Here is a 17281-nt window from a genome sequence, read left to right as displayed (position 1 = left end):
AAAGAAAGAGAGATGCTGTGCGCTTATGTTGACTGTAGCTGTGCATTCATTGTCATCAGTACATAGGACCTAGGCCTAATTTGTATGAGGTATGGCAGTGCACACTTTTGGGAGATTATAGGCCTAGATCTGGTACGTGCACACCCCTAAACTCAAGGATGGATTTTATGAACTACAAATCAAGTCAACATATTAGTATCCTATGAAACTCCCTGTTTCCTCCCAAATGTTCATTTTCAGTCAACCACTACCGACTCTTCCAAAGTCGCTGGGCCAGGTGATTTCAAGTTCTCTGTGCGTGAGCTCCACATCTCCTTCACTCAGGGCTACTGGAGGACAATGCAGTGGGCCAGCCATTCCTACCGTCGCCCCCTGGTGCTGAACTGTGGGTATGGTTCCAGGACACTGTCACTGAGTGAGTCTATATAATATACAGGTGTATTTATTTATCCTTACAAGTTCACTTTCTTTATTGTCGAAGATAATGGAGTAGCTTAAGATCTGTTGAATCATTGTTAGTCGGTTCTGGTGTCAACAAGAGCTGTATGAATACAATTGTGTGGCTCTAGGGTTGTTCATATGATTTTAATCACTTTTTGGCTGTACCCCTTTTGATTGAACGAAACAGCCATACATTTTTGCCCATGGTAGAAGTTGTCAGAAGGTGCATTCAAATAGATATCAAACTCAACCATTATATTTTTCAGTAATGAAGACACTGTTGATGTATCATGGTGGGGTATGCAAAATGGTTCAAATTTGAGCACCTCTATTTCCTGACTGTTTGGCATTCAGTTCCAAAAAGTCCCTTTCTGACTACTTCTACCATGGGCAAACATGTATGGCCGGTTTCTTTCAAATCAAAGGGGGTGCTGTCAGAAAGTGATTGAAATCATATGGAACGACCCTGTAGTCTCACCCATTTTGTAAACTATGACAGCTATTATTTGGTCCATTGAGTCTTCGCCCATGAACAAATCGCAACATTTGACAGGCATGTCTTTCTTGTGACTGGTTGCAGATACTACCTTTCTCGGCATTAAAGTGATATAGTTGTCTATTAAAGCGAATGATCCACTGAAGTAAATGATCCAGTGCCTTCAGAAAGTATTCACACCCCTTTACTTTTTACACATTTTGTTGTTACAAAGTGGGATTAAAATGGATTTAATAGTTGTTGTTTTTTTGTCAATGATATGCACAAAATAATTATCTTCACTATTTGATTTATATAAGTGTTAAATCACCTTTGGCAGCGATTACAGCTGTGATTCTTTCTGGTAAGTCTAAGAGCTTTGCACACTTGGATTGTACAATATTTGCCCATTTTATTATTTAAAAAAGTGTCAAGCTCTGTCAAGTTGGTTGTTGGTCATTGCTAGACAGACATTTTTAAGTCTTGCTATATATTTTCAAGACAATTTTTTTTTTTAAAGTCAACTTTAACTCAGGAACATTCAATGTCAACTTGCTAAGCAACTCCAGTGTATATTTGGTCTTGTGTTTTAGGTTACTGTCCTGCTGAAAGATTAATTTATCTCCCAGTGTCTGTTGGAAAGCAGACTGAACCAGGTTTTCCTCTAGGATTTTGCCTTTGCTTAGCTCTATTCTGTTTCTTTTTATCCTAAAAAAGCTGTCATGTGTTGCTGGATTTGCCCTAAACATAACGCTTTGTATCCAGGACATAAAGTTKATTTCTTTGTCACWTTTTTMGCAGTTTTACTTTAGTGCCTTATTGCAAACAGGATGCWTGTTTTGGAATATTTGTACTCTGTACAGGCTTCCTTCTTTTCACTSTGTCATTTATTTTAGTATTGRGGAGTAGGCCTAACTACAATTTTGTTGATCCATCCTCCGTTATCTTTTGTCAGAGCCATTAAACTCTGTAGCTGTTTTAAAAGCACCATTGGCCTCCTGGTGAAATCCCTGAGTGGTTTCCTTCCTCTCCAGCAACTGATTAAGGAAGGTCGCCTATGTCTTTGTAATGTCTGCTTTTTCTTTTTATCCATCTTCCTTATAAGTAAGTGCCCTTGTTTGCGAACCATAGGACAACCTCCCTGGTCTTTGTGGTTGAATCTGTGCTTCAAATTCACTGTTCACCTTGGACCTTAAAGTATGTGTGGGGTACACRGATAGGGTAGTGATTTTAAACATGTTAAACACTATTTTTGCACAGAGTGAGTCCATGCAACTTATTACGTGACTTGTTAAGCACATTTCTACTCCTGAACTTTAGGCTTGCCATAACAAAAGGGTTGAGTACTTATTGGCMGGAGACATTTCAGCTTTTCATTTTTTAAATTAATTTGTAAACATTTATAAAAACACAATTCCACTTTGYCATTATGGGGTATTGTATGTAGATCAGTGACACAATTTCAATTTTAAATTCGGGCTGTAACACAACAAAATGTGAAAAAAAATCAAGGTGTGAATTATTTCTGAAGGCACTGTAACTGTACCATTCGTTTGATCCTTCGTCTTATAGTGTGGACGGTGCCTGGAAGGAGCTGACCAACGTTCTCTCAGGGATCTTCTGTGCCTCCCTGAACTTCATTGACTCCACCAACACGGTGCAGCCCAGTGCCTCCTTCAAACCTCTAGGCTTGGGCAACGGTAAGTTTCCTCACACTCAAGTCTCCACAGTAGCTAGCCGACCTCTGAACTGAGGGCAGTGTTCATAAAGCACCAGAGTGAAACAGAGGTACCATCTGTAATTGTCCAGTAAGGAACACTTCTACGGTGTGACAATGAATATGACCCAGTGCCAACCAATGCTTTGTCGTTATGTCAAACTGAAAAGACAATGCCATGAGTCTTTACAGCAGGTGTGGGCAATCCTATGGCTGGTATGCGGGGAGTTTTTACTCAAGCCAAGCGGTAAAACACCTCATTCAACTACCTAAGTAATCATATTCAGGTGTGCATCTTGGCTAGAATATAAGCCTGCAATCCTACCAGCCCTGGTGGGGTGAGATTCCTACTCCTGAACAGAGAGCAGTGCTTTACAACAGCCATATTTTTGTCATATGTACTCAAAAGGAATCTCAAAGCAGTTAGTTAAAGATGTGACACACTACGGTAGTGATGTGTGACTCTCCATAATGCCTCGTCTGTTGATTTTTGTCGTCTCATGTACCTTGTATGTGTCCTCTAATCAGTAACAGACCAGCGCTTCCTCCGCTATGCTGTGTTGCCGCGGGAGATCGTCTGTACTGAGAACCTGACTCCGTGGAAGAAACTCCTTCCCTGTGGCTCCAAGGTACCTGTCTGTCTTATGTTTGATGCTCGTATGAAAGTTGCGTCTAGCCAAAGCTTTAGACTTTAGTACAATACATCTGAAATCTGCTACAACTCCTATGTGTGCAAAGGCTTCCTTCTTGGCTTATGTGTGTGGCTTTGGGTGGTTATTTTTGTTATCCTTTTATTGTAGTTGACTTTGTGTGTGTGGTGATTAACCATGTCCTTCATGTTGCCCCTCTTCTTCCACTAGGCTGGTCTGGCAGTCCTGATGAAGTCTGAGAAACTCTTCCACAGCAGCTTCCACTCCCAGGCACTACACTTCAGACCTGTGTGTCAGGTAATAGTCTGGAGTGCACATACACTACCGGTCAAAAGTTTTACAACACCTCATCAATCTAAACGCAATACCACATAATGACAAAGCTATATATATATATATATATATATATATATATATATATATATATATATAACAAACTCAGCAAAAAAAAGGAACGTCCCTTTTTCAGGACCCTGTCTTTCAAAGGTAATTTGTAAAAATCCAAATAACTTCCCAGATCTTCATTGTAAAGGGTTTTAACACTGTTTCCCATGCTTGTTCAATGAACCATAAACAATTAATGAACATGCACCTGTGGAACTGTCGTTAAGACACTAACAGCTTACAGAAGGTAGGCAATTAAGGTCACAGTTATGAAAACTTAGGACACTAAAGAGGCCTTACTACTCACTCTGAAAAACACCAAAAGAAAGATGCCCAAGGTCCCTGCTCATCTGTGTGAATGTGCCTTGGGCATGCTGCAAGAAGGCATGAGGACTGCAGGTGTGACCAATAAATTGCAATGTCCGTGCTGTGTGACGCCTAAGAGAGCGCTACAGGGAGACGGTACGGACAGCTGATTGTCCTCGCAGTGGCAGACCACGTGTAACAACACCTGCACAGGAACGGTACATCCAAACATTACACCTGCGGGACAGGTACAGGATGGCAACAACAACTGCCTGAGTTACCCCAGGAACGCACAATCCCTCCATCAGTGCCAGACTGTCCGCAATAGGCTGAGAGAGCGTTGGACTGAGGGCTTGTAAGCCGTTTGTAAGCCATTCGTGTTATCGTCGAAGGAATGACCGTTACACCGAGCCTGTACTCTGGCGCGGGACGATTTGAGAGGAGGTCCGTCATGGTCTGGGGCGGTGTGTCACAGCACCATCGGACTGAGCTTGTTGTCATTGCAGGCAATCTCAACGCTGTGCGTTACAGTGAAGACATCTCTCCTCCCTCATGTGGTACCCTTCCTGCAGGCTCATCCTGACATGACCCTCCAGCATGACAATGCCACCAGCCATACTGCTCGTTCTGTGCGTGATTTCCTGCAAGACAGGAATGTCATGTTCTGCCATGGCCACGAAGAGCCCGGATCTCAATCCCATTGAGCACGTCTGGGACCTGTTGGATCGGTGGGTAAGTGCTAGGCGCCATTCCCCCCAGAAATGTCCGGGAACTTGCAGGTGCCTTGGTGAAGAGGGGGTAACATCTCACAGCAAGAACTGGCAAATCTGGTGCAGTCCATGAGGAGGAGTGCACTGCAGTACGGAATGCAGTTGGTGCCACACCAGATGCTGACTGTTACTTTTGACCCCCCCCACCCTTTGTCCAGGGACACATTATTCCATTTCTGTTAGTCACATGTCGGGAACTTGTCAGTCTATGTCTCAGTTGTTGAATCTTGTTATGTTCATACACGATTAAGTTTGCTGAAAATAGTTGACAGTGAGTGGATGTTTCTTTTTTGCTGTGTGTGTTGTGTATATGTGTTGGTATATATATATATATATATATATATGTAGTGTGTATATATAGTTGAAGTCGGAAGTTTACATACACCTTAGCCAAGTACATTTAAACTCAGTTTTTCACAATTCCTGACATTTAATCCAAGTAAAAATTCCCTCTCTAGGTCAGTTAGATCACCACTTTTTTTAAAGAATGTAAATGTCAGAATAATAGTAGAGAGAATGATTATTTCAGCTTTTATTTCTTTCATCACATTCCCAGTGGGTCTGAAGTTTACATACACTCAATTAGTATTTGGTAGCATTGCCTTAAATTGTTTAACTGGGGTGAAAGTTTCGGGTAGCCTTCCATAAGCTTCCCACAATAAGTTGGGTGAATGTTGGCCCATTCCTCCTGACCGAGCTGGTGTAACTGAGTCAGGATGTAGGCCTCCTTGCTGCACACGCTTTTTCAGTTCTGCGACAAATGTTCTATAGGATTGAGGTCAGGGCTTTGTGATGGCCACTCCAATAGCTTGACTTTGTTGTCCTTAAGCCACTTTGCCACAACTTTGGAAGTATGCTTGGGGTCCTTTCCATTTGGAAGACCCATTTGCGACCAAGCTTTAAGTTCCTGACTGATGTCTTGAGATGTTGCTTCAATATATATCCACATAATTACCTTTCCTCATGAAGCCATCTATTTGTGAAGTGCACCAGTCCCACCTGCAGCAAAGCACATTGAGCTGCCACCTGGGTGCTTCACGGTTGGATGATGTTTTTCGGCTTGCAAGCCTCCCCCTTTCCTCCAAACATAACGATGGTCATTATGGCCAAACAGTTCTATTTTTGTTCATCAGACCAGAGGACGTTTCTCCAAAAAGTACGCTCTTTGTCCCGTGTGCAGTTGCAAACAGTAGTCTGGCTTTTTTTATGGCGGTTTTGGAGCAGTGGCTTCTTCCTTGATGAGCAGCCTGCTGAGCGCCTATGTTGACATAAGACTCGTTTTACTGTGGATACAGATACTTTTGTACCCGTTTCCTCAGCATCTTCACAAGGTCCTTTGCTGTTGTTCTGGGGTTGTTTGCACTTTTCGCATCAAAGTACATTCATCTCTAGGAGACAGAACGCATCTCCTTCATGACAGATTGACTGCTGCGTGGTCCCATGGTGTTTATCTTGCGTACTATTGTTTGTACAGATGAACGTGGTACCTTCAGGCGTTTGGAAATTGCTCCCAAGGATGAACCAGACTTGTGGAGGTCTACATTTTGTTCTGAGGTCTTGGCTGAATTTCCCATGATGTCAAGCAAAGAGGCACTGAGTTTGAAGTAGCCCTTGAAATACATCCACAGTACACCTCCAATTGACTCAAATTATGTCAATTAGCCTATCAGAAGCTTCTAAAGCCATAACAGCATTTTCTGGAATTTTCCACGCTGTTTAAAGGCACAGTCAACTTAGTGTATGTAAACTTCTGACCAACTCGAATTGTGATACAGTGAAAATCTGTAAACAATTGTTGGAAAAATTACTTGTGTCATGCACAAAGTAAATGTCCTAACTGACTTCCAAAACTATAGTTTGTTAACAAGAAATTGTGGAGTGGTGAAAAACGAGTTTTAATGACTCCAACCTAAGTGTATGTAAACTTCCGACTTCAACTGTGGTGTATATATATATACACTGCTCAAAAAAATAAAGGGAACACTTAAACAACAATGTAACTCCAAGAATCACACTTCTGTGAAATCAAACTGTCCACTAGGAAGCAACACTGATTGACAATACATTTCACATGCTGTTATGCAAATGTATAGACAAAAGGTGGAAATTATAGGCAATTAGCAACACCCCCAATAAAGGAGTGCTTCTGCAGGTGGTGACCACAGACCACTTCTCAGTTCCTATGCTTCCTGCTGATGTTTTGGTCACTTTTGAATGCTGGCAGTGCTTTCACTCTAGTGGTAGCATGAGACGGAGTCTAAACCCACACAAGTGGCTCAGGTAGTGCAGCTCATCCAGGATGGCACATCAATGCGAGCTGTGGCAAGAAGGTTTGCTGTGTCTGTCAGCGTAGTGTCCAGAGCATGGAGGCGCTACCAGAGAACAGGCCAGTACATCAGGAGACTGTGGAGGAGGCCGAAGGAGGGCAACAACCCAGCAGCAGGACCGCTACCTCCGCTTTGTGCAAGGAGGAGCAACTGCCAGAGCCCTGCAAAATGACCTCCAGCAGGCCACAAATGTGCATGTGTTTGCTTCAAACGGTCAGAAAAAGACTCCATGAGGGTGTATGAAGGGCCCCGTATGAAACTATGAAATAACACACATGAATCATGTAATAACCTAAAGTTTTAAGCTAATTTTAAAATATATTTGAGATTCCTTCAAATGGCCACCCTTTGCCTTGATGACAGCTTTGCACACTCTTGGCATTCTCTCAACCAGCTTCACCTGAATGCTTTTCAACAGTCTTGTAAGCAGTTCCCCACATATGCTGAGCACTTTGTGGCTGCTTTTTTCTTCACTCTGCGGTCCGACGGTCGGTTTCTCTTTGCTCATTTTAGCTGTTTTTGCCATAAAATGGTCTTTTACTAAAAAGGGCTATCTTCTGTATACCCCCTATCTTGTCACAACACAACTGATTGGCTCAAACACATTAAGAAGGAAAGAAATTCCTCAATTTAACTTTTAAGAGGCACACCTGTTAATTGAAATGCATTCCAGGTGACAACCTCATGAAGCTGGTTGAGAGAATGCCAAGATTGTGTAGAGCTGGATTGAAGGCAAAGGTGGCTACTTTGAAGAATCTCAAATGTAAAATATATTTTATTTGTTAAACACTTTTTTGGTTACTACAAACTCCATATGTGTTATTCATAGTTCTGCAATCTTCACTATCATTCTACAATGTGGAAAGTAATAAAAATAAAGAAATTCCCTTGAATGGTAATAAGTGTGTGTGTGTGTGGTGTATGTGTATGTATATATATAATAATATATATAATATATATATATATATAATATATATATAATATAATATATATATACACACACACTTATTACCATTCAAGGGAATTTCTTTATTTTTTACTACTTTCCACATTGTAGAATTATAATATATATACACACACACACACAACACAACACAATACACAACAAATACACACACACACACACACAAAGAAGCAATAAAACTGGCCTTCTGTAGACTAGTTGAGTATCTGAGCATCAGCATTTGTGGGTTCGATTACAGGCTCAAAATGGCCAGAAACAAAGAAATTTCTAATGAAACTCGTCAGTCTAAGTCGTGTCTGAGAAATGAAAGGCTATTCCATGCGAGAAATTGCCAAGAAACTGAAGATCTCGTACAACGCTGTGTACTACTCCCTTCACAAAACAACACAAACGGGCTCTAACCAGAATAGAAAGTGGAGTGGTAGGCCCCAGTGCACAACTGAGCAAGAGGACAAGTACATTAGTGTCTAGTTTGAGAAACAGACGCCTCACAAGTCCTCAACTGGCAGCTTCATTAAATAGTACCCGCAAAACACCAATGTCAACAGTGAAGAGGCGACTCCAGGGAGCTGGCCTTCTAGGTAGAGTTGCAAAGAAAAAGCCATATGTCAGACTGGACAATAAAAAGAAAAGATTAAGATGGGCAAAAGAACACAGACACTGGACAGAGTCGCCTCTTCACTGTTGACGTTGAGACTGGTGTTTTGCGGGTACTATTTAATGAAGCTGTCAGTTGAGGACTTTTTTTTTAGATTTACTTTTCAAATAACCGAATGTGAAGTTTTAATTTGAATTAAGGGAAAAAGGCCATTATTGAACATGCGTTGAGACATTCTTACTAATCTGCTAGAGAACCAGGTCTGATTTTAAGTATAACTTGTGAGGTCTAATGCCCTCCGAAATCAAATTAATTATGTAAATGGGCCAGTTTTAATTTTGTCTGGCTTGCTGTTCCAAATAAAATAGATTTTTTTTTGCTCATATCATTTAAAAAACAAGTCGCTAGGTGTAGGCAAGGCCATAAGAAAATAGGTCAACTGGGATATGACTGAAGAGTTAAATCGGGGTGAATTCTTTCCACAAATAGATAGATCTTGTTACCATGGAAAGGAAAATACCTATCTATTTTTGTTAACTTTCTATTAAAATGTATTATAGTGAGAATCTTTTGGGATATGAATTAAGCTTTAGTGSGCATGGAACATTTCTGGGATCTTTTATTTCAGCTCATGAAACATTGGACCAACACGTTACATGTTCTGTTKATATTTTTGTTCAGTGTAGTTGGTCGTAGTCATTTTTGAATGTAAGAGTGTAGGAATAGAGAATCTTCGTTAATTGTCTCACTGTCTTCATTGTCTCAAACAAAACCACGGGTTTCTCCTTCCATGCTACATCGTTCCATCCWATCCTAATCCCATTTTAAATCTTGTCACTTTTGATGAGCCCCAGCCCAGATATGACACTCTACGGTTGTTTCAGGACTGGAAGTGCAAATCCACKGTGTGGGAGCTGAGACAGACACTGAACGTGGTGTTCGACCTGCACACCTCTGGCCAGGGCAAACGAGGTGAGAGGCCTCTTGCATTCAGTATTATACCCCTTTCACACACAAAAGCTGAACTGTACTGCACTGGCCTGTTTATGCATCCACCATATATTTGCTGGAAACTTAKAGGAAAATAAGAGCCAGCACAGTACGGTTCAGGCCTGCATGATAGTGTGAAAATGGTATAAGTAATTTCACCTCACTATTGCTAAAACACACCGGTGTTACCAAGATCCACTGTACCTTCCACCGATTCATGTAGGTGCTAGGCTTGAACGGTATATCATATATATGTACTGTATYCTGGGGTATTTGGGGGGGGGAAATACGGGATGGTTTTTCAATACTGTCAACTATTTATTTGAGGTTTTTCAATAAATCAGAATACTTTTAGCTTTTTAAGCAAATTCCTGCAGTGCAATAAATTAGGAGATGAAGCAGATTGCGTTCTTCATTTTACCTTTCTCGTGAGTCCAGCTGTGTATTAGGTTTAACTTGTTAGTTAGCTAATAAGTAAGTGGCTGAATTAATAAGGAGATTGTGCGTCATATTGTTTTATCTTTCTGCCGTGTTTGAGAAGTCAAATCGCTTTGGATGAGTTATCTGTACAGCTGCCATCTTGATTTCCTTGCGTTTATTTTTTCTCCTCTCCATTCTCGGCCCGTCAGCTCCTTCCCCCTCTTCCCTGAGCAGGCAGGCCCGTGGCCCTAGCGACTGCACACAGACTCAGTGTGTACACATGCTGCTCCAGAGCCAGTACTATTCTTCCTTCAGACAAGCATGAATCAAAACTTTGTTCTTCTGCACAATATCTCTCGTTCACATTTGTTTGAAAATGCCCAGACTCACCAAWCATTACATTCGGTGGCTCCTACCTACACTTGTATAAACGTTATGAGCTGGATTGTCTGTCTTTGCAYTTCGTTTATTTTCAAATGTTGTTAGCTTTCTGGTAATGGTCGCCCCCTGTGGTCTTTAAAAAAGAAAAATGTGTGCCCCTTGTGTACTAAGACGGTAATACTGTAAATCCCGGGATGAGAGAAYGACGGTATAAAAATCTGGATAACCCCCAACCTAGGTAGGTGTATTTGCGTGCTAGCTAGATGTTACATAGCAAAAAGGGCATGTTTTTCAAATAAAATCAAACTTGATTTAAAGTGCATTTAAAGTTGCAAAACCCGTTACAGTGAAACAATGAAATGAAAGAAATAAAGAACAAACAACTTTTCATAAAAGTTGTGTATGTCTAATGCGGTGTACAGACATTGACCTTATTGTGCTCCTTGAAAAAGACTGTACACTACCTTTTTTTAAATACAAAAGGGGCCAAGATGAATGTGATGTTGGTTATTGGGTGTTTTGACAGAGTGGTCCCTGTTCAAGATGTTCTCTCGCACCCTGACTGAAGCCTGCCCGCTGGCCTCCTCCAGTAAAGTGTACGTGGACGTCACAGACAACCCTCAGGTCAGCAACTTTACATTACTAACTTTACCCAACTCCACATTCTATTCAGTTAGCAGACAATCTTACTCTTGAGTGCATAAGCATTATTGTTAATTCATTGATGTGTGAATCAATGTTTGTATATGAATGCTTGCATGTGTGCGATTTGTTAACTCTAAAACATCAGACAACACTATGGAGAAGTGTTATTCTATGGTAATTATGCAGGCAGGTGTTGTTATTGTATTTCCCCTACAGGGAGAGCTGTTTGAGCTGAGCCCAACCACTCCCCTGCTCAGCCAGGCTGTGGTGCTTGGGGACCGGAGGACCTACTCGGTCTACGACCTCACTAACCAGGCCACGTTCGGACAAACGCGCTCCCTCAACATGCTGCTGCGCTGGAGAGCAGCCGAGAGTGGTGAGTGACCTATAAAGAACACAACACCTGAGCTGCATTTAATTCCAGAAAATATGTTCTTTCCCTCGAATGTCTGTTCCCCTCCCTTCACAAATTGCTGTTACACAAGTGGAATAAGGAACAATCCCTATCCGTCTTGTATAATAACAAAAACTGCTCAACACCATTTACAATACAATTATTATGCAGTTACTAAAATACTAAGAAACTGCATGTTAATACAATGTTACTAGTATAATTTGCAGTTACTGCTAGGGCTGTTGCGGTGACCGTATTACTGCGACACCGGCGGTCACGAGGCATGAAGGCAGTCAAACTCCACATGACCGCTTAGTCATGTTAATTAGGCTTCTCCAAGCTCTGATGCTGCTGATGGTCATTAGTAGCCTACCAAACTTGCTGACTGCCTGGCACTGAGCACTCTTGTCCCTCTAATCACTCTGACATCAATGCAAATGTGTTTGAAAATCTGAACAAACACTGAATGAAAGCCCATGAGCTCATGTTGTGCAACATTTCTGTAGGCTATGCAATTGCGGGAGAAAACAGAGTGATGGCCTCTACTAAAAAGAGGGGGATCCCATCAGCTTTCTATAGGCTAGGCCTACTATATTTATTTCTTAACTTTCGTAATATTAAGCACATAGGCTATGCTCCTGTTTGGAAGATAAACAATCTGGCTGGCATGAAAATGACCCACGGGAAAGCGTCCTCCATTCGCTATTTAAGTGCATAGTTGACATTTATTGTTTCCCGCTGCCTCTGTTTCTAGACGGGTGCATGGTAATGGTCCATTGTAAATTAAAACAAATTTCTCACACCTTATTTACTATATGTAAAGACGAGATTAAATCAAGAATAGTCGGATTGGTGACAATATTAGCCTATCACTTGTGAATTATATACAGTTGAAATTAGAAGTTTACATACACCTTAGACAAATATATTTAAACTCAGTTTTTCACAATTTCTGGCATTTAATTATTGTAAAAATTCCCTGTCTTAGGTCAGTTAGGATCACCACTTTATTTTAAGAATATGAAATGTCATTATAATAGTAGTGATTTATCACATTCCCAGTGGGTCAGAAGTTTACATACACTCAATTAGTATTTGGTAGCATTGCCTTTTTAAATTGCTAACTTGGGTCAAACGTTTCAAGTAGCCTTCCACAAGCTTCCCACAATAAGTTGGGTGAATTTTGGCCCATTCCTCCTGACAGAGCTGGTGTAACTGAGTCATGTTTGTAGGTCTCCTTGCTTGCAAACGTTTTTTCAGTTCTGCACACACATCCTATAGGATTGAGGTCAAGGCTTTGTGATGGCCACTCCAATAGCTTGACTTTGTTGTCCTTAAGCCATTTTGCCATAACTTTAGAAGTATGCTTGGGGTCATTGTCCATTTGGAAGACCCATTTGCGACCAAGCTTTAACTTCCTGGCTGATGTCTTGAGATGTTGCTTCAATATATCCACAATTTCCTTTCCTCATGATGCCATCTATTTTGTGAAGTGCACCAGTCCCTCCTGCAGCAAAGCACATGATGCTGCCACCTGGGTGCTTCACGGTTGGGATGGTGTTTTTCGGCTTGCAAACCTCCCCCTTTTTCCCTCCAAACATAACGATGGTCATTATGGCCAAACAGTTCTATTTTTGTTTCATCAGACCAGAGGACGTTTCTCCAAAAAGTACGATCCTTGTCCCCATGTGCAGTTTCAAACCGTAGTCTGGCTTTTTTTATGGCGCAGTGGCTTCTTTCTTGCTGAGTGGCCCTTCAGGATATGTCGATATAGATACTTTTGTACCGGTTTCCTCCAGCATCTTCACAAGGTCCTTTGCTGCTGTTCTGGGTTTGATTTGCACTTTTCGCACCAAAGTACATTCATCTCTAAGAGACAGAACGCGTCTCCTTCCTGAGCTGTATGAAGGCTGCGTGGTCCCATGGTGTTTATACTTGCGTACTATTGTTTGTACAGATGAACGTGGTACCTTCAGGCYTTTGGAAATTGCTCCCAAGGATGAACCAGACTTGTGGAGGTCTACAATGTTTGTTTTTTTCTGAGGTCTTGGCTGATTTCTTTTGATTTTCCCATGATGTCAAGCAAAGAGGCACTGAGTTTGAAGGTAGGCCTTGAANTTTGGAAATTGCTCCCAAGGATGAACCAGACTTGTGGAGGTCTACAATGTTTGTTTTTTTCTGAGGTCTTGGCTGATTTCTTTTGATTTTCCCATGATGTCAAGCAAAGAGGCACTGAGTTTGAAGGTAGGCCTTGAAATACATCCACCTTCAATTGACTCAGACTAATTGACATAATTTATCAGAAACTTCTAAAGCTTTGACATAATTTTCTGGAATTTTCCAAGCTGTTTAAAGGCACAGTCAACTTAGTGTATGTAAACTTCTTACCCACTGGAATTGTGATACAGTGAATTATAAGTGAAATAATCTATCTGTCTAAACAATTGTTGGAAAAAGTACTTGTCATGCACAAAGTAGACGTCTTAACCGACTTGCCAAAGCTATAGAAATTTGTGGAGTGGTTGAAAAACGAGTTTTAATGACTCCAACCTAAGTGTATGTAAACTTCCGACTTAAACTGTATTATCACTTGTGAATGATGTCCAGCAAAATAAACTGCTTTTGTTTTTTTGCAACTTTTCCGAATCATAGTCGCACACCTCATGTAACCTAGCCCATAGGCATATATGTTTTGATAATGTTTGTATCACAAGTGAAGTGGCCAAATAACTTCTTAAAATTAAGCACATTAATCTGCTTTACAAGGGGAGTAGAGCCTAACTGGCATACATAAGCACRGTGTGAGTTTCAAGTTTGTTAATTTTTCTATAAAAATGCACCTTTTTATAATGAAAGCATTACAGCACTCAGGGAGAAGGGCACAACGCAGCACTCTCATTCACAATTTACCCCAATCTGGTCTGTATGATATGACTAATGATGATTTGAAGAAAAGTTTGTAGAACAACTAAATTTACATAAATATCTTTAAATTAAGCATATAGGAGTACCTCTTTCTTTGTTAACCGCTCAACTCAGAATAGCCGCATGTGAGCAGTCCCTCAAATCGTTTTAGAGCTTTGTTCAATTGTATTCTTCATACTATAAAATAATGCCACGGAAGTCTAAGCAAATCTTMCAAATCTTGTCTGCTAAATGAACTAGTGTAACCCACAGCCATTTGGCATAGCCAGATCAGGACATAACATAAGGACAACTCAAAGTATGCTATTCTGTTCTTCTGAAATAGACTACATAGCCCTAGTTACTGCACAGTAAGATCAGGTAATGTGTTCCCGAAAAAGGTGAAAAAATTGTGATATAAATTAATTTCCATGTAGAGCATATAAAATGGTGTCTGTATAAAACTCACCATAGAAATTATATTTATATTCTAGTAATTTTATGATTGACAATATGAACACTCCCTCTTTCCCCTCCCCAGGAGACATGCTGCGTCCCCTACTGCATGGAGAGCGCTACGTGGCCGGCTACGGGCTGCAGACGGGAGAGATCCACACCCTGATGTACAACAACCACCCATACCGGGCCTTCCCCGTACTCCTGCTAGAAACTGTGCCCTGGTACCTGCGCCTCTACATCCACACGCTCACTGTCACCAGCAAGGGCCGTGACAACAAACCCAGTGAGTACTTCAGTGCCGCTGTTCACCTGCTGACACTGTTCCACCTAAGCCTGATATAAATGGCAGCTACCTATTGATAYCAGTTGAGGGAAAGGCCATTTCTTCCCACATGGGGGAGCACATGCTTCAGTATCATAAAGCCTCATGCAGCCACAAAATGTGCCTGACCTAAAATGTTATATTTTGAAGAGAACTTGACAAAGCGAAAACAGGTTTTTGACATTTTTATAATTATATTAAAAATAAAGAACATACCTTATTTACGTAAMTATTCAGACCCTTTGCTCTCAGACTCAATGAATCTCAGATGCATCCTTTTTCCGTTTATCATTCCTGCGATGTTTCTACAACTTGATTGGCGTCCACCTGTGGTAAATTCAATTGATTTGAAAAGGCACACACCTGTCTATATAAGGTCCCACAATTGACAGTGCATGTCAGAGCAAAAACCAAGCCATGAGGTGAAACTAATTGTCCATACATCTCCGAAACAGGATTTTGTTGATGCACAGATCTGGGGAAGGGTACCAACAAATTTCTGCAGCATTTAAGGTTCCCAAGAACACASTGGCCTCCTTCGTTCTTAAATGGAAGAAGTATGGAACCTCCAAGACCCTTCCTAGAGCTGGCCGGACAGCCAAACTGAGCAATCTGGAGAAGGACCCGATGGTCCCTCTGACAAATCTCCATAGTTCTTCTGTGGACATGGGAGAACCTTCCAGAAGGACAACCATCTCTGTAGCACTCCACTAATCYGGCCTTTATGGTTGAGTGGCCAGACGGAAGCCACTCCTCAGTAAAAGGCACATGATAGCCCGCTTGGAGTTTGCCAAAAGGCCCCTAAAYAACTCTGGTCTGATGAAACCACGATTGAACTCTTTGGCCTGAATGCGTCACGTCTGGAGGAAACCTGGCACCATCCTTATGGTGAAACATGGTGGCGGCGTTTTTCAGCGGCAGGGACTGGGAGACTAGTCCGGATCGAGGGAAAGATAAACGGCGCAAATGACAGAGAGATCCTTGATGAAAACCTGCTCCAGAGCGCTCAGGACCTGACTGGGGCGAAGGTTCACCTTCCAACAGGAKYCTGACCCTAAGCACACAGCCAAGACAARYCAGGAGTGGCTTTGGAACATCCTTGAGTAACATCTTTGAGTGGCACAGCCAGAGCTCGGACTTTAACCCGATCGGACATCTCTGGAGAGACCTGAAAATAGCTGTGCAGCAACGTTCCCCATCCAACCTGACAGAGCTTYAGAGGATCTGCAGAGAAGAATGGGAGAAACTCCCCAGATACAGGTGCGCCAAGCTTGTAGRGCCATACACAAGAAGACTCTGGTCTGTAATCGCTGCCAAKGGTGCTTCAACAAATAACTGAGTAAAGGGTCTGAATACTTATGTAAATGTGATATTTCAGTTTTTTTATGAATGTGTACAAATTCAAAAAAACTGGTCGCTTTGGGGTGATGTGTGTTTGTAGATTGAGGGAACATTTATTTAATATTTTTTTTAATGTAACAAAATGTGGGAAAAGTCAGGGTACTTTGAATGCACTGTAGTTTCATTCAATCAATGAATGAATCAAAGTTCAATGTTGGTATTATTTTCTCCTTCATGGCATGAAGAGTGAAATAGCTCATAAACTGAGGACTTCTATGAGAAGATTGATTGGATTCTTTCTCTCGTTGATATGTTTCACACCTTTCCAAATCAGACTCAAAATAGGGACTTCATTATCATAATGTGGGATGTAATGGGTATACAGTTGAAGTCGGAAGTTTACATAGTTATATTGGAGTCATCAAAACTCGTTTTTCAACCACTCCACAAATTTCTTGTTAACTATAGCTTTGGCAAGTCGGTTAGGACATCTACTTTGTGCATGACACAAGTAATTTTTCCAACAATTGTTTACATACAGATTATTTCACTTATAATTCACTGTATCACAATTCCAGTGGGTCCGAAGTTTACGTACACTAAGTTGATTGTGCCTTTAAACAGCTTGGGAAATTACAGAAAATATTGTCATGGCTTTAGAAGCTTCTGATAGGCTAATTGACATCATTTTAGTCAATTGGAGGTGTACCTGGATGTATTTCAAGGCCTACCTTCAAACTCATTGCCTCTGCTTGACACCATGGGAAAATCAAAAGAAATCAGCCAAGACCTC

At 41.3% G+C, this 17281-nt stretch overlaps 1 protein-coding gene across 1 annotated transcript in view; it reads left to right on the top strand.

The window, feature by feature from the left end:
* The window catches only part of pigt (phosphatidylinositol glycan anchor biosynthesis, class T), a 34270-nt gene that overhangs the window by 6550 nt on the left and 10439 nt on the right, over positions 1-17281 (top strand). The window contains exons 3-9 of the mRNA XM_024005684.2: positions 2489-2616; positions 3162-3262; positions 3494-3580; positions 9517-9604; positions 10950-11047; positions 11285-11444; positions 14908-15108. Of these exons, the coding sequence (XP_023861452.1) occupies positions 2489-2616; positions 3162-3262; positions 3494-3580; positions 9517-9604; positions 10950-11047; positions 11285-11444; positions 14908-15108 (863 nt within the window). The remainder of the gene's footprint in view (positions 1-2488; positions 2617-3161; positions 3263-3493; positions 3581-9516; positions 9605-10949; positions 11048-11284; positions 11445-14907; positions 15109-17281) is intronic.

This window comes from Salvelinus sp. IW2-2015, linkage group LG17, assembly GCF_002910315.2.
Source record: "Salvelinus sp. IW2-2015 linkage group LG17, ASM291031v2, whole genome shotgun sequence".
In the NCBI taxonomy this organism is placed as follows: Eukaryota; Metazoa; Chordata; class Actinopteri; order Salmoniformes; family Salmonidae; genus Salvelinus; species Salvelinus sp. IW2-2015.
Note: the sequence above shows the minus strand (reverse complement) of the source record. Positions and strands in the feature narration are given on the sequence as shown.